At 49.3% G+C, this 17764-nt stretch overlaps 1 protein-coding gene and 1 pseudogene across 2 annotated transcripts; one reads left to right on the top strand and one right to left on the bottom strand.

The window, feature by feature from the left end:
* Nucleotides 1-1905: 1905 nt before the first annotated feature.
* On the top strand, nucleotides 1906-17713 carry Dync2i2 (dynein 2 intermediate chain 2). 2 transcript variants are annotated; one of them, XM_077797145.1, is made up of 9 exons: nucleotides 1906-2083; nucleotides 9073-9318; nucleotides 14448-14557; nucleotides 14998-15155; nucleotides 15599-15708; nucleotides 16080-16247; nucleotides 16364-16596; nucleotides 16840-16997; nucleotides 17204-17713. In XM_077797145.1, the coding sequence occupies exons 2-9, from the start codon at nucleotides 9181-9183 to the stop codon at nucleotides 17440-17442; spliced, it is 1314 nt and encodes a 437-aa protein (XP_077653271.1). In that variant the 5' UTR covers nucleotides 1906-2083; nucleotides 9073-9180; the 3' UTR covers nucleotides 17443-17713. The 2 variants fall into 2 exon arrangements, with proteins under 2 accessions (XP_077653271.1, XP_026242246.2); XM_026386461.2 differs by having other exon boundaries at nucleotides 9070-9318.
* LOC113181017 (prefoldin subunit 4 pseudogene) lies at nucleotides 10684-11065 on the bottom strand (annotated as a pseudogene).
* Nucleotides 17714-17764: the final 51 nt, after the last annotated feature.

Below are 17764 nucleotides of genomic sequence, written 5' to 3'. Positions count from 1 at the left end.
CACATCCCTAGCCCTGGCCAAATCTTCAATGGGTTGTTTGCGACACTGAATACCTTGGACTACTCTTCTCTTACTGAAATGTTCCTCCTCTTGGTTAGGTATAGCAGGTCTCTTCCTAGACTCATTTTCCAGCTAAAAAACTAAGGATAGAGAGCTACTAAAGAGGTGCCAAAAGAGGACAAATTTCTCCCTAGGCTTCTTGAAGGGCAGAGGCAGTCACAGGTTTCCCTACTCTCATAGCATTGAGCTTCTTTTTGAGCGTGATGTTTTGGAATTCTTGTTGTTTGCAAACTCTTCTTAGGCTTAAGAGGGCCTCACAATGAGAATTTTGTCTTGTTCTTCTTTCTTTTTTTTTTGGTACCAGGGATTGAACTCAGGGGCACTAGACCACTGAGCCACATTCCCAACCCTATTTTGTAGTTTATTTAGAGACAGGGTCTCACTGAGTTGCTTAGTGTCCCGACCCTACTGAGGTTGGCTTTGAACTCGCAATTCTCCTGTCTCAGCCTCCCAAGCCGCTGGGATCACAGGCGTTTGCCACGGAACCGGCTTTTGTTTTCTTTTCTTTTTTTTTTTTTTTTAAAGAGAGAGTGAGAGAGGAGAGAGAGAGAGAGAGAGAGAGAGAGAGAGAGAGAGAGAGAGAGAGAGAGAGAGAATTTTTAATATTTACTTTTTAGTTTTCGGCGGACACAACATCTTTGTTGGTATGTGGTGCTGAGGATCGAACCCGGGCCGCACGCATGCCAGGCGAGCGCGCTACCGCTTGAGCCACATCCCCAGCCCCCCTTGTTTTATTTTCTAAGAAAATGTTTTTATTTCAGTTTTTCCAGTGTTGATAATCTAATTTGTCTTGAGGTTTTTGGCTGGAACAGGGTCCTAATGAGGACAACCTGTCACTGGGTGACAACAAGGAACTATAACTGACTGGTTTTCATCTGAGATTGGGAGGAAAGAGTCCCAGAGCCCTTGCTACAGAATTTCTGCCCAGAGGCTCAGAATGTAGCTTTGGGATCAGGCCAGCCAGAGTGGAATCTTGGGACAGTTTCATCTCTGACCATTAGCTCCCTCATGAGACAGATGTATAAATAGAAGTTGAGTTGGGGAGATTGGTGTAGTTCTGTGATACAGTGCTTGCTTAGCATGCAGGAAGCCTTGGATTCTACCCCAGCACTGCACAAGCAAAAAGAACAGTTGCTTGCTCAGGGTGAGGACTTAAGATAAATATACATAATGCGGCAGGCTCTTTGCCTGATACCTAGTAGGTACCCAGTAAGTGAACACCCCCAACTCCAGTAGATATGTCCTTAAATTCGGTTTAACATTTATTTTTGGTGTACTTCCTCATTTGGGTCTCCCAAGTTTCCAACCCCACTTGGAATTCGCATATGCCAATTTTTCATCATCATTCTATTCAGGAAGAAACTGAGGACAAGAGGATGAGTAACTGGATTCAGAATGGCCGCCAATTCGAGCGGCTTGGTTCTTGGCTCTGCTGGCAGCTGAGGGGGCTTCGAGACTGCCGCCCCCGTGCCGCGCGCCCAGTCCCGGCGGCAGGCTCCCGCAGGCTCCCGCAGACCTCGCTCTCTCTTCTGCGCCAGGCCGCTCAGCGCCATCTTTGAGCCTGGCATCCGTGCTCACTTCCGTACTTCACTTTGTTCAAGAGTGGCTGCGCCTGCCCCAAGATGTCCCTTTTGGGAACAGGATATCCCAAACCAACCACACTTGTCGCGCCAGCTGAGAAGAATTACCCTTTTTTTTTTCTGCTAGCCGCAGGGAAGTCGCAGTGACCAGTCCAAAAATGGCGCCATCAGTTTCACCTCCCCTGTTTTCCGCTCCTGGAAGCGCGGGGATCGAAGGTCATTCCGACTGCGCCGGCGCGAGAGGGAGGGATCGTTACCACGGCAACGCGCGAATAGTTCGGGCCGCTGCACCGGGCGGGAAGCGGGGAGCCGCGGTGCTGGCGACAGGCGGGGCTGCGAGCGCCGAGGGGCCCGGGCGCCCGGGGCCGCTGCAGGACGAGACCCTGGGCGTGGCGTCGGTGCCCTCGCAATGGAGGGGCGTCCAGGGCATCCGCGGGGAGACGGTGAGGGCGCCGACCCCACGCCGGGCGACGCGGGCGGGAAGGCCGGGGCGGAATGCGACCCCCAGACGAGTTTCTGACGTCCCACCGTTTTGTTTTTGTATTTTAATCCTCAAAAACTGACCGGGGGATGCTCCTGGACCAGTCTTTCATTGAAAACAAGAACTTAACAAAACTCCAAGGATCCTGCGTTTTGAAGGGTTTTGCGCAAATGACGATGTTGAAGCATTTCAAACTTTTTATTTTCTCTTTCTTTTTTTTCTTTCTTCTTCTTCTTTTTTAAAAATACCAAACTGCATGTTAATGTCTAGATAAATTGGTCTTCTAGTTGTTTAATCAAAAGCACACAAAAAGGGCTCTCTGTTGAGCTGAGGGCTGGGCGCAGACTTGGACTGCTTGACGGAGCAGGAGCTGTTCTTGCACCTGGGATCCTCAGCGAAGGAGACAGATCTCTCTTGGATTTTTCGTGGGGCGGTTGCAGAGGATAGAACATAAACCATTTATGTAATAAATAAGTTATGTTAGAAGGTGAACAGTGCCATGGACAAAAAACAGCGACTAAGGGACTGCTGGGGAGCGGGAGGGTGGGTTGCAGAATGAGTGACATTGAGCAAAGACTCACAGGAAAGTCAGCCAGTGTATGTACTGGGATGAAGCAGAGCAAGCAGAACAAATGACAAAAGCAAAAGGCCTGAGGTGTTGGTTGATCTGTTTTAGGAAAAAATGGGGCTGGGAGTACTGAGGGAAGGGGAGAGTGGTCCTAGGTGAGGTCAGAGAGGGTAGGTAGGGCCATGGAGATCATTCTAAAGTTATATATTTTCTTTTTTCTTAATATTTATTTTTTAGTTGGACACAATACCTCGATTTTATTTTATTTATTTTTATGTGATGCTGAGGATTGAACCCAGGGCCTTGCATGTGCTAGGCAAGCGCTCTACTGCTGAGCCAAAACCCCAGCCCTGTATATTTTCTTTTTTTTAAATTATTACTTTTTTAGTTGTAGTTGGAAACAATACCTTTATTTCACTTATTTATTCTTATATGGTGCTGAGGAGCCAACCCAGTGTCTTGCACGTGCTAGGCGAGCGCTCTACTGCCAAGCCACAATCCCAGCCCCTATTTTCTTTTTTAAAATCTATTTTTTTAGTTGTAGTTGGACACAATACCTTTATTTATTTATTTATTTTTGGTACCAGGGATTGAACTCAGGGGCTCTCAACCATTGAGTCACATTCCCAGATGTATTTTTGTATTTATTTACAGACAGTGTCTCACTGAGCTGCTTAGCACCTCACTAAATATCTGAGGCTGGCTTTGAACTCATCCTTTGATTATCCTGTCTCAGCCTCCCAAGCTGCCAGGATTACAGGCCTGTGTCACCATGTCTGGCTTCTTTCTTTATTATTATTATTATTATTATTTTGTATGTGGTGCTAAGGACTGAACCTAGGGCTTGCACACACTAGGTGATCACTCTACCACTGAGCCACAACCCCAGCCCAGGATGTAGATTTTTCATTTGAATGAAAATGAGCTAGTTTGTAGGGTGCTGCATGTTTCCCAGAAGAAAAAACTTAGATTGTTGAATCTGCAGATAATGTAGATCCTTACCAATACCAGTAGTGTTTCCATGAACTTGTCTTCTTGACTGATGCCTAAAGATCTGCAGGTGTCAAGTCAGACTCTGCTCTGGCTTCCAACCTTTCTACTGTGCCATGCTGGGTAGGAAAGGTTCTAGTTAAAAGCAAAGGCCATGGTCATTTTAGTTCAATCTGCCCATCCAATTCATAGGTAAATGTATGATTCATGTACTGACCTTTTCAAAATACTCAAAATAGCTCTTGCTTGCTGATGATTCATTTTTTAGAAGATTCCAGGTTGGGAATCATTTATTCAGTCTAACACCTTTTTTTTTTTTTTTTCCAGATAATGAGATTGAGGCTTGTTAATTTTCTTTTCTTTTCTTTTCTTTTTTTTTTTAAAGAGAGAGTGAGAGAGGAGAGAATTTTTAATATTTTTTAGTTCTCTGCGGACACAACATCTTTGTTGGTATGTGGTGCTGAGGATCGAACCCGGGCCGCATGCTACCGCTTGAGCCACATCCCCAGCCCCCTTGTTAATTTTCTTGTAGATAGAGTGTGTGGTACACACTTATAATTCAAGCTATTGGGATGACTGAGGCAGGAGGAGTGCAATTTTGAGGCCAGTCTGGGCAACTTAGCAAAACTTTTGTTTCATAATAAAAAAGCCTGCAAGTGTGGCTTAGTGGCACAGCTCTTGTCTAGGATGCATGAGGTCTTGGGTTCAATCCCTGGTATGGCCAAAAAGTTTTAAGTGACCCTGACACTTTGGGTGTAAAGACTTGCCTCTCTACCACCTGTAGCCTAGAAGGAAGCTGGGCAGGAGGGTCACAAGTTTGAGGTCAGTTTCCTCGACCAAGAAAACCCCAAAGGGCTTGGGGCATGGGCACCCTGGGTTCCATCCCTAGTAGCAAAGAAAAAGAAAGGTTTGCATTTATGAGGGTGATTCCCTTGAGTCACAGCTGTCCTTTCCTGTCCTATTGAAGATTATCATGTTTTACAAATGCTGCAAACGTCAGAAAAAGTTGTTAGTTGCTTTTTTCCCAAATTAAGTTTTTTTTTTTTGTCTATAACCGTGAATTATGTCCAAAATTTAGAAAAAATCTGGATAGGCAAAAAAATAAATAAATAAAAATCACTCCATCCATTTTATTTGTCCTATTTTTGGCCCATCTCCCGGGCTACCTCCCCTTTTTTGATGGAATTATACTGCTCTTTTCCTTTTTTTTTTTTTTTTTGAAACTGGGCATTGACCCTGGGGTCTCATGCATGCTAGGCATGCACTTCATTATTATTATTTTTTTTTAAGAGAGAATTTTTTTTTTATATTTTTATTTTTAGTTATTGGCAGACACAACATCTTTGTTGGTATGTGGTGCTGGGGATCGAACCCAGGCTGCACGCATGCCAGGCGAGCGCGCTACCGCTTGAGCCACATCCCCAGTCCCTTTATTTTTATTTTTATCTATCTATTTATTTATTTTTTTAAAGAGAGAGTGAGAGAGAGGGGGGGACAGAGAGAGAGAGAGAATTTTAACATTTATTTTTTCTTAGTTCTCGGCGGACACAACATCTTTGTTGGTATGTGGTGCTGAGGATCGAACCCGGGCCGCACGCATGCCAGGCGAGCGCGCTACCGCTTGAGCCACATCCCCAGCTCCTTTTATTTTTATTTTTAATATTTTTGGTTGTAAATGGACACAATACCATTATTTATTTATTTTTATGTGGTGTGGAGGATTGAACCCAGTGCCTCACACATGCTAGGTAAGTGCTCTACCACTGAGCCACAACCCCAGCCCTAAAATTTTCTATTCCTTTTTTTTTTTTTTTTTTTTGCTACTGGGAATTGAACTCTTGTGTTTTATTTACAGACAGGGTCTTAGTGAGTTGCTTAGCGCCTCACCTTTGCTGAGACTAACTTTGAACTTGAGATCTTCCTGCCTCAGCTTCCCAAACTGCTGGGTGTGCGCCACCATGCCCATGCCAAATTTTTTATTCTTATTTATTTTTTTGAGATGGGGTTCTAGCTATGTTGTGTAGGCTGGCTCCATACTCCTGGACTCAAATGATCCTCCCACCTCAGCTTCCTGAGTAATCTGGACTACAGGTGCTGCTAAGCCTGGCCTTTTTTTTTTTTTTTTAAATATTTATTTTTTAGTTCTCGGCGGACACAGCATCTTTGTTGGTATGTGGTGCTGAGGATCGAACCCGGGCCGCACGCATGCCAGGCGAGCGCGCTACCGCTTGAGCCACATCCCCAGCCCCCTCTTTTTTTTTTAATAAAAGTATTTTTTAGTTGTAGTTGACACAATACCTTTATTTTACTTATTTATTTTATGTGGTGCTGAGGATCGAACCCAGGGCCTCGCATGTGCTAGGCGAGTGCTCTACCGTCGAACTGCAACCGTAGCCCTTAAGCCTGGCTATTTTAATTAATTAATTAATTTATTTATTTATTTTTAAATATTTTTTTTTAGTTGTTCTTCTTTTTTTTTGGTGGTCACAATATCTTTATTTTATTTTTATGTGGTGCTGAGAATCGAACCCAGTGCCTCACGCATGCCAGGAGAGTGCGCTACCACTTGAGCCACATCCCCAGCCCCTGGCTATTTTAATCATTTAAGTTTATTGTTGATTTTCTTGGCACTAGGGATTGAACCCAGGGCTGCTTTACCACTGAGTCACATCTCCAGCCCTTTTTAATTTTGAAATAGGGTCTCACCATGTTGCTTAGGTCCTTGCTAAGTTGTTGAGGCTGGCTTTGAACTTGTGGTCCTCCTGCCTTAGTCTCCTGAGCCACTGGGATTACAGGTGTGTGCCACTGAGCCCGACCGTCTTCATCAGTTTTAAGTATTCTCTTAAGGGGTCAAAGGGCCTTCAGGATGCAGCTATTCCCACTTTGTCCCTCCAGGGCTTTTCTTCCTCATTGGGGTGTATCTTGGACTGTCAGGTGGTCTCCCAGGGCTAACTCAACTCCCTGCAGGGGGCAGTGAGTCTCTTCCGTTACCCAGAGGCTCCCAGAAAGTGGTGAACTGAAACACTTCCTCCTGGGGGCAGGCCTGTGCTGCTCACGAATGGCTCCGGGGCTTGGTTAAGGAGGCCCTCCCTCATCCTGGCTTCCTGTAGCTTTGGCCTGTTTGGGTTCTGCAGTGTCTGGCACCCCCTGCTGGAGTCTATTTTTAAGCTGGGATTTGTGGCTTCAGGGAGAATTAAATCCTCGGTTCTCAACATTTAAAAAAAAAAAAATTGTTTTTTAGTTGTAGTTGGACACAATACCTTTATTTTATTTTTATGTGGTGCTGAGGATCGAACCCAGGGTCCTGCACATGCTAGGTGAGCACTCTACCACTGAGCTACAACCCCAGCCCCCGTTCTCAACATTTTTGAGTGTCTACAGATTTTATTGTATTTTGAGACAGGATCTTGCTGAGTTGCTGAGGCTGGCCTTGAATTTGTAATCCTTCTGCCTCAGTCTTTTGAGGATCTGGGATTACAAGTGTGTATACCAGAGCTGCTGTGCTTGGCTAGACTGTTTTTGTTTTTTTTTTCCTGGGGCACTCAACCACTGAGCCACATCCCCAGCCCTATTTTGTATTTTATTTAGAGACAGGGTCTCACTGAGGTGGTTAGAGCCTCCCAGTTGCTAAGGCCGGACTTGTGATCCTTCTCCCAGCCTCCTCTGAGCTCAGTCCTTATCTACCTGAGGTTTTTGTTTGCTGGTGCTGGAATCAGGCAGGCACTCCGCCTCAGGAAGGCGCTCTGAGGCTGAGCCACATGCATCCCTTTTCTACCTAAGGCTTTGCTCTGTTCCCTTTGCCCCAGCCCAGAACTCTTCCCCGCAGCTCCTCCTGGTAGCTCCACTTGGCAGCTCCCGCTCCTTCACATCTCAGTGCAAGCACAGCGCCCAAAGCCTCCTGCTCCCACCAACCTGTTCAGACAGCTTCCCCCACTATCCCCCAGATCTCAGTACCTCTGTGTGCACTGAGCTCTATTTGCTTTTGGGGACGTTTCCATGTTGTTACTTGTCCTTCCCACTCCAGTGAAAGTGCCTGGGACACAGGGTCTTGCACATTGTCTCCTGCTCTGTGCTGAGTACCCAGATGGGGCCAGGCTCTAGATGCGCAGTGAGTGGTTTTTTTTTTTTTTTTTTTTAAATTCTTTTTTTTGTAGTTAGAAATGGACAGCATAGCTTTTTTTATTTTTATTTTTATTTGTTTTATATGGGGGATTGAACTCGGGCCTTTGACCACTGAGCCACATCCCCAGCCCTATTTTGTAATTTTTATTTAGAAACAGGGTCTCAGTGAGTTGCCTCACTGTTGCTAAGGCTGGCTTTGAACTTGAGATCCTCCTCCTCAGCCTCCCCAGCCGTTGGGATTACTGGCATGCACCACTGCGCCTGGCTGCATACCTTTATTTTATTTGTATCTGGTGCTAAGGATTGAACCTTAGCACCTCACACATGCTCAGCAAGTGTTTTACCACCCAGTCACAACCCCAGCCCGTGTTCTGTGTGCTGATTCATTCTAAGGGCTGAGGATACTGAAACTGATCAGACTGGTCTTCTGGTGGTAGGCCCAGCTGACCAGGAGACACGGAGCAGTGTGGAGGGAGAGGACGGCATCCCTGCTGAGTTTGCTGATTCTAAGGAGAGCTGCCTGCTTGGCCAGCCCCCTTCCTTCAGCAAGATGGGCCTGGCCTGCCTCTGAGCCCACTGAGCCTGTGTGGGGCCCTGTGAGCAGAGCCTCAGTAGATGACGTGATTGCAGCAGTTACTTCCCCCAGACTCCATGTGTGTGTAGGAGAGGGAGGCTGCCCTCTGCTCTGATGTGCTATCTGTTCCCAGCCAAGTGGGGACAAGGAAGAGGAGACAGGTGGCAGGATGGAGAGCATGGCCACAGGGGGTCCTGTCTGCCTTTCATCAACTAGCTCACCTCAGATACACCTGCTTTCCTTGGTCACTCGGGTGTAAGGCATCCTTCAGGAGGGCCCTTGCCAGTGGAGAGAGCGAGCCTGTGTCAGTGGGGTGACCTGAGGTGCTTGCCACAGCTGCTGCTGGCGCTGAAATGATGTGGTTCTTGAAGCTTTTGGCATCTTCAGAAAGGGCACTCCTGCCTCTGAATGAAAGTCCTGGGGCAGGCTCCCACTGGCCAGTTTGGGTCACTGGCCACCCCTGGCCAATCACTGGCCAGGGAAGTGCTCTGATTAGCTGCCTGAAGGTCATGTATTTCAGGGAACATAGGGTGGGGGTCATCTCCAACGCTAGCCACACAGTGGGCTCCCCCTAAGAAAGGGGGAGGCTAGTTACAAGAGGAGGGGGATACACTGGGCACAAAAGTGATTAGAGGCCCGGGAACTGGAGAGGCGAGGGTGCTGGGTAGTGATGCTCATTTGCTCTCTGCCTTAGAAGGGTTGCCAGACGGCCAGCATTGCCACTGCCGACGCATCCGTCCAGGCCCGGAAGCAGGCAGATGCCCAGGTGCAGACGGAGGCCCCCGTGCCAGTGACTGTGCTGCCTATGTCCCAGCATGACACCTCACGGCTGGCAGCGTTTCTCCGGAGGGTGGAGGCCATGGTCATCCGAGAACTAAACAAGAACTGGCAGAGCCATGCCTTTGATGGCTTCGAGGTGAACTGGACTGAACCACAGCAGACGGTAGGGCTGGTGGGCCTGGGCTGCGCCCCTGCATGTAGTCCCCTCAGCGGGTTTTAGGTCTTGAGTAGTGGCACCCAGTAGCAATAGTACTGGTAGCAGCCCGTGTTCATCAAGCGCTTTCTCCAGGTGCTACAATTTTGTTTTTTGCTACTGGGGATTGAGCCCAGGGTGCTCTGCCAAGTGCTACAATCCCAGCTTTTTTAGGTTTTATTTTGAGATAGGGTCTCGCTAAATTACTGAGGGCGTAGCTAAATTGCTGGGGCTGACCTGGAACTTGTGATCCTCCTGCCTCAGTCTCCCAAATTGCTGGGATTAGGCGTGTGCCACCATATCCAGCCTGAACCAAGTTTTTTTTTTTAAGACTAAATCATTGAGCCTTTGCTGATACCCTTGGAATAGGTGCCATCAGCCTCTTTCCACTTTCTGGCTGGGGAAATGGACACCAGAGGGCAGCCACTTTTCCAGGATGAACTGGACCTGTCATTTCATTCCCTAGGACCTCCTCCTTCCCTCCCCTGCATCCTTCCTGACCCCCTTCCTGTTCTCTGCTGGCCTCCCTTCTTCCCTTTCTTTTTGTTTTTTTGGATGGTTGCTTAGCTGATTTTAATCACATGACATAAAACCCCTAAACTTGATATTGTTATGCAAAATATGTAGATTAATATATATTTTTTTTGTGCTGAGGGCTGAACCCAGGGATACTCCACCACTCAGCCACCACCTCAGCCCTATATTTTATTCTGGGACAGGCTAGAATGTGTAGCAAAAGTTGGGAACTACTAACTACATGACTGGGCCTGCCTTCCCCTTCTGAGCTGTTGGGATTACAGCTGTGTGCCGCTGTGCCCAACTTGAATACTATTTTGTTTATTTATTTTAAACTGTTTGGATTTTTAAAAATATATTTTTTTGTTGTTGTTGTAGTTGGATACAATACCTTTATTTTATTTGTTTTATTTTTATGTGGTGCTGAGGATCGAACCCAGTGCCTCACACATGCTAGGCTAGCACTTACCATTGAGCCACAACCCCAGCCCAAATACTCTCTGTTTTAAATATAAAATAAGCAAGACATGTGAAAACAGGCAAGTTTCCATTAAATAAATGAAACTTTAAAAGAGAAAATTTTTGAGCTGGAGCTGTGGCTCAGCGGTAGCGCACTTGCCTGGCATGTGTGAGGCACTGGGTTCGATTCTCAGTACCACATAAAAATAAATAAATAAATTAAATAGAGGTCTATCAACAATTAAAATAATATTTAAAAAATAAAGAGAGAAAAATTTTCTTTCCATGTCATTTGAAGAAGGAAAATTATCATTTTAAACAATATTCAAGTTCATTAAACAAAAAAGTATTATAAAATGATTAACTTTCATCAGCTTCAAGGTTTATGTTGCTGCCAAATTTTGAATATAACCGAACTTTCAAATCTGCTAACACCCATCGAATTGAATCCAATCTGGATTCCAAGGCATCAGTTTCTTCTTGCAAATTTTTCTTTGCTTCCTCTAATTTCCTGTGATTCCTTTTGAGAATTGCTAATGAAAACATCCCCAATTTGATAAGGTATCATTAAGTGGTCATTCTCTGCACGCATAATGTCATCACAGGAATCTTCTAAATTTTCCAGTTATTTCTTCTGTTAGTTCTGTGATTCTGCTCATATTCTGTGTAATCTGTTTATCTTTTGCTGATCTTCAAAAATAATATTGGCATTTGTAGCTGCCTTCTTCATTGTGGCCGCCATCTTGAAACCACACCATCCAGCCCCTTCTTCCCTTTCTCAAAACTATCTAATCTATTTTTCTTTTTTTTTGTGTGTGCCAGGGATTGAACTCAGGGGCACTCGACCACTGAGCCCCATCCCGAGCCCTATTTTGTATTTTATTTAGAGACAGGGTCTCACTGAGTTGCTTAGTGTCTTGCCATTGCTGAGGCTGGCTTTGAACTCTCAATCCTCCTGCCTCAGCCTCCGGAGCCACTGGGATTATAGGTGTGCATCACCATGCCCAACTAAAAGTTTATCTAATTTGTTAAGTCTAAACACCTTATTTAGATATTTCTGTGTGTGTGAGGAAGGAGGCAGAGTCTCAAGTATGCTAAATCTGAGCTATCACTGAGCTGCACCCTAGTTATCTAATTTTTATTTACATTGTTTTTTGTTGTGCTGGGAACCAAACCCAGGGTCTCACACATGGTAGGCAAATCTCTACTACTTATATCTCCAGCCTGATATCTAATTTTTTGTTTATTCTTTTTTTATGGTGATGGGGATTGAACCCAGGGCCTATGCATCTGAGGCAAGCACTCTGCCACCTAAGCTGTGTCCCCAGCCCCTAATTTTTAATTATAATTCTTTTCTGACGTTGAAAGCAATGCTTGTCATCATGGCCAACTCAGTCGTTGCAGAAATGCGGAACGCGCTGGGTGTAGACAGTGCAGGGTGGCACTGGTTCACAGACCCCTGGAGTTTCTTCTGTGCTACAGTCATGTAGCTTTTCCCTTGTCATCAAGTACCTTTGAAATGTGAGAGCACTTTCCGTTTTGTGTGTGACCCTTTGTTGTGGTTGAGTATGAGATGTGATTGGGTAGGACAGTCTGGAGGAGGAGGGCTGCAGCCTGGTCAGTAGATTAGTCCTTCGATGGACTGATAAGGTGAATGGGTCACTGGTGGTAACTGCAGGCAGGCGGGGCACGTCTTTGCAGACTGTGTCCTCCTGCCTTCCGCCATGACCTCCCGCCTCATGTCAGGTCCAGAGCATTGAAGTTGGCCACCCATGGACTGAACCTCTGAAACTGTGATTCCAAAATAAGCTTTTCCTCTCTAAGTTGCTGTTGTCAGTTATTTTGGTCACATTGACGAAGCGTACACACCCTTCCCGTTCACCAGCGCAGTCCTTTTTTTTAAAAATTTTTTTAGTTGTAGATGGACATAATATCTTTTTTTTTTTTTTTTTTTTTTTTAATATTTATTTTTTAGTTCTCGGCAGACACAACATCTTTGTTGGTATGTGGTGCTGAGGATCGAACCCGGGCTGCACGCATGCCAGGCGAGCGCGCTACCGCTGAGCCACATCTCCAGCCCCCTGGACATAATATCTTGATTTGTATTTTTAAAAAATATTTATTTATTTTTTAGTTATCGGCGGACACAACATCTTTGTTGGTATGTGGTGCTGAGGATCGAACCTGGGCCGCACGCATGCCAGGCGAGCGCGCTACTGCTTGAGCCACATCCCCAGCCCCCTTGATTTGTATTTGTTTACTTTTATGTGGTGCTAAGGATCAGACCCAGGGGCTCATACGTGTGAGGCAGGCACTCCACCACTGAGCCCAGCTCCAGCCCACTAGAGCGGTTCTTGTTGGGGACTTTTGACTTTCTGTCCCTCTGTCAGACACACCATCCTCTATCTGGGTCTTCTGTTGGTGCACTGTCTAGGCAGCAGCTCCACATCTAGAAATTTGTGTTCCAGGGCTAGGCTGTGGCTCAGTGGTAGAGCACTTGCCTCGAATACATGAGATGTTGGGTTCGATTCTCAGCACCGCAAATGAAGAAAAAATAAAGATTCATCAACACTAAAATAAGTAAGATTTTTAAAAATTTGTGTTCCAGTGACTTGTGACCAGGTGGGAGGTTGGGCTGCACCATTTGAACAACTATGGGGTGTGCCAGTTTCCTGATGGCCCCCCAGTGTCCTAGCATTCCCTAACGTGGGGCAGAGGAATGCCTTTAAACCTGGCCATGATCTGGCAAAACTACAGTGAGTCTCTTCCTCTTCTGACTTTTTCTGTTCTTGAGCCAGTTCTTGTTTATTCCCAAAGTGGGTTGGTATTATGATTGCTATGGGGCTGGAACCAGGGCCTTTGTGCATGCTGGGCAAGCCTGCAGCCCTGAGCCTCACCCTGCCCTTCTTTTTCCTCCCTTTCTCCTTCCCCTCTCTCTTTCTCTCTCTTGCCCAGGGGTGCTTAACCACTGAGCCACATTCCCAGCCCTTCTAATTAATTAATTAATTTTTAGCTGTAGGTGGACACACTGTCTTTATTTTTATTTATTTATTTTTATGTGGTGCTGAGGATTGAACCCAGTGCCTCACCTGCTCTAGGCGAGTGCTCTGCCGCTGAGCCACAACCCCAGCCCCCTTTTTATTTTTTGAGACAGGGTCTCATTCAATTGCTTAGGGCCTTGCTAAGTTACTGAGGCTGGCCTGGAACTTGTGATCCTCCTGCCTCAGCCTCCCAAGTCACTGGGGTTATAGGTGTGCACCACTGTGCCGGACTTGTGTACACATTTTTTGCAGTTGGCATCTTTTGTCCCCCTAGGATGCATGGTCTTTGGGTGCCTCTGCTGTTTTCTGTAGCAGCCACACCATGGCTCTAGCAGTGCATGGGGTGCTCACTGTAGGGTTTCTTATAGACTTTGTATTTTTACACAGGGTAGTGTCCATACCTGGGACCAGGAGGGTGAGAGATGGGAAGCTTTTCAGTGGTATTTGTTGGCAATACCTTTGTGACAATCTCCTTTGCTGCTCCAGCATGATGGGCTAGAGAGAGAGAGAGAGAGAGAGAGAGAGAGAGAGAGAGAGAGAGAGAGAGAGCGCCTCAGCAATTTAATAAGGCGCTAAAAAAGCTTGGCAAACATCTGTCTTGGAATGAAAACTAAATAGGATTGGGGATGTAACTCAGTGGTAAAGTGTCTGTAAGTTTAATCCCCAGTACCAAAAAAAAAAAAAAAAAAAAAAAAAAACCCAACAAAACCCAATACACAAAACGGAACTGACCATTTGAGCCCAGTTTAGGTGTCTCACTCAGTGACGCGGAGCATGCTCACGTGGTGTGCAGCCGTCCACACCTACCGGCTCCAGGGCTGGAGTGCAGGGCCCTGTGAGTGTGGCCACAGCTCTGTCCTAGAGCCAGCGTCGGCCTGGGTTCTCAGGCTTGCCTTCCAGGTTCTGAAGGACCCTGTTAGGAGAGGTCCCAGGGGGAGGCTTTCTGTGTTTCTTCAGGCCTGGGAAGTGGACTTGAATAACTTTTAGGGCTTTGGGCTACCCAAACCCAGCTGTGATTTTCACTGGTGGCCATGAGACCACGTGCTGGAAGGCTTGGGACTTAGGGTTGGCTTTTCTCTGCAGGTATCCTGTCTGCACACCCTGGGCTACCCCCCAGCACAAGGGCAGGGTCTGCATGTGACCAGTGTTTCCTGGAATGCCACTGGGTCAGTGCTGGCCTGTGCCTATGGTCGGTGAGTGGCAGCTGAGGCAGGCAGGAGGCCATGAGAGGCCCCAAGCTCAGCCATTTTGGGGTCTCCTTGAGACTGCCCACCCAGGGCTGGCATTGGGTTGGAGGAAAAAGCGGGAGGTGGGGAGCAATGGAGAGCCCATGCCTCAGGCCACCTGTGCCCTGGGCAGTGGTCGTCTGTTCTCACCAGCTGTTTCTCTGGCCCGGTGTCCGCTGTCCAGGGCCCCATCCTGCCGCTGCACAGGCCTCTCTTCAGTGCCTGGGGACCCTTCCCTGGAGAACACCGTAATCTCAGGGTGTCTGGGAGGAACCTGTGTCACTCGGTACCCAGAGTAGGCTGCCTGGGTGTGGAGGGACACAGGCGAATCTGTTTGGGGTTAGAGTGTGGAGAGGTGACGGCGGTGACAGGAGCCCTGGGAGCCACTGAGGCACGTCCCTCTGCAGGCTGGATGATGGGGACTGGAGCACTCTCAAGTCCTATGTGTGTGCCTGGAACCTGGACCGGCGAGGCCTGAACCCCCGGCAGCCATCGGCAGTGGTGGAGGTGCCCAGTGCCATCCTGAGCCTGGCCTTCCACCCCACCCAGCCCTCCCATATTGCAGGTGAGCCCCCCCCCCCCCATGGCCAACCGCCTCCCCCTGCCAGCTCCGCCTTGGGCCTGGCTGGGGCCTGGCTGGGCCACCTGGGTTGCCTGACCTGGGTGTAGTCTGTAGTCCGCTGGGCCCTCTGGGGAGACGTGTGGTATGGAACCTGTCGGAAGGGGCATCCCTGGGACAGGAGACAGGGCAGCTGTGCAGAGGCAGGATCGGAGGCCTAAAGAGGTTGGCACCCTGGGCAGCTCTCAGCTGTGACAGGGGCCAGTGTGTGCTGCGGATGGTGGGTGATGCTGGGGGGTGGACGGCCAGGCCAGGGCCTCAGCTTGCTGTGGGGCAGGCTCCCTGGGGTACAGTGAGGGGGGACTGAGGATGTCTCCTTTGAGGATTTTCAGGCCGGTAAGCTGGGCTCTGGGGAGTGCCAAGCTGACACGCAACCGTGGTCCTCACAGGAGGGCTGTATAGTGGCGAGGTGTTGGTGTGGGACATGAGCCGTTCTGAGGACCCACTGCTGTGGCGCACAGGCCTGACAGATGACTCCCACATGGACCCGGTGTGCCAGGTCAGGGTGCGGGAGGCAGTGGACCTTCAGCAGAGAAGGGAGGTCACAGGGAGTTGGCAGTTGGACAGCTGCCCTGGGCGGTCCCAGAAGCACTTGTCCACCAGTGGGAGTCCCCTAGGGCCTCGTGCTGTTCCCGGCCTTCTAGGCAGGTGCTACACCTGAGTGGCCCAGGCGTTAGGCCTGGGAGGAGCTCGGAACCCTCCACGGCTGCCCCCACGCGCGTCTGTCCTCCCCCGCGTGTCTGCCCCCCCCCCCCCCCCCCCCCGCGTCCCGCCCCGGGGCCACCAAGAACTCCTCCCCCGTCCTGTCCCTTTTTCCTCCTGGAAGTGGGCCACTGGGCAAGTTTGTCTTTCCCCACCCTGTCATCTCAGGTCCTCTGGCTGCAGGAGCCTCGGCACAGCCACCGCTTCCGGCTGCTGAGTGCGGCAGGGGACGGGAAGGTGCTGCTGTGGCAGGGGGCGGGGGCAGGCCAGCTGCAGCTCACCGAGGGCTTTGCCCTGGTGGCCCAGCAGCTGCCGCGAAGCACCAAGTTGAAGAAGGTAGGCAGCCTGGGGACGTCCCTGAGGGCCCGTGTGCCCTCCTCTTGGCCCACTGCTGTTGGGTCAGTGGGCTCGAGGCCCTCGGCTCTGACCCCGCTGTTGCCACCTCTCCACAGCCTTCCCGGGGTGAGACCGAGGTGGGTGCCACGGCGGTGGCTTTCTCCAGCTTTGACTCCAGCCTTTTCATTGTGGGCACGGAAGGCGGCTTCCCACTCAAGTGTTCCCTGGCGGCAGAAGAGGCGGCCCTCACGCGGCTGCCGAGCTCGGTGCCCCTGCGGGCGCCCGCGCAGTTCACCTTCTCCCCGCACGGGGGCCCTGTCTACTCCGTGAGCTACTCCCCCTTCCACAGGTACGGGAGGCCAGGCCACTGCCCTCCAGCCCACCAGGCCATGCGACAACTGCTTCAAGCAACTGCGTTCTGCTGGTTCCCCATTTGAGTCCCAGGAACTGTCCTCTCTGCTAAATCACCTGTTCAGGGAACCCGGGGGTCTTCTTGAGCCCATGGCTCAGGAAGAGTCTGGTGGCAGGTGCCAGCCCCATACAAAACACCCAGGCCAATTCCCTTATCCCCTCTGCCCTCCATTCCATCTAGGAACCTCTTCCTGAGCGCAGGGACAGACGGCCACATCCACCTGTACTCTGTGCTGCAGGCCCAGCCCCTGACCTCACTGCAGCTGTCCCACAAGTATCTTTTTGCAGTGCGCTGGTCCCCTGTGCGGCCCCTGGTTTTTGCAGCTGCTTCTGGGGAAGGTAGGAGAAGTCGACCAAACCTCTAAGTGGTGTTATGGACATAACTGGGACCTGGAATTGTGTTGGGGACATTGGGAGTAGAGTGAGGACAATTATCCTCCCTAAACCCCAACTGTAGCCCACCACGGGGCAGGGATGGAACACTGAGCATCTGCAGCAGCCTTGCTCTGGGCTGTGGCTTCTAATGTCCAAACTTCTCCCTGCAGGTGACGTTCAGCTGTTTGATCTCCAGAAAAGCTCCCAGAAACCCACAGTGTCCATTGTGCAGACCCAGGACGGAAGCCCCGTCTACTGTCTGGAATTCAACAGTCAGCAGACCCAGCTCTTGGCTGCTGGTGATGCCAAGGGCACGGTGAAGGTGTGGCAGCTAAGCACTGCCTTCACTGAACAGGGGCCCCAAGAAACAGAAGACCTGGACCAGCTGGCAGCGGAGGTGGCCACCTGAGGGCACAAGGGTCACAGTGGGATGAGGCGGTTGAGCTGTTTCTGGTGTGAGCTGAATGAAGAGGAGCAAAGCGTTCAGGGGGAGAAGTCAAGTCTTTATTTGTCTTTTACATGAAAACGAAATCATCTGGGGGAGGGAGAGAGCACATGAAGGGAGTGAGCCGGCTGCCTGGACCTTCTATGTCGGAATGCGGGCAGCTGCTCAGACATGGGGCTGGTCCCATAGAAGCCCGGTGATGGTGGCTGGACCAGAAGCGGTTTATTTATTAAAGCACCATTTTCAACTAAGTCTCACCCAAGCTAAGCACAGGCTGTGGTCACAC

The sequence above is a fragment of the Urocitellus parryii genome, chromosome 4, assembly GCF_045843805.1.
Source record: "Urocitellus parryii isolate mUroPar1 chromosome 4, mUroPar1.hap1, whole genome shotgun sequence".
NCBI classification, from domain to species: Eukaryota; Metazoa; Chordata; class Mammalia; order Rodentia; family Sciuridae; genus Urocitellus; species Urocitellus parryii.
This window is presented reverse-complemented; position numbering and strand designations above follow the sequence as displayed.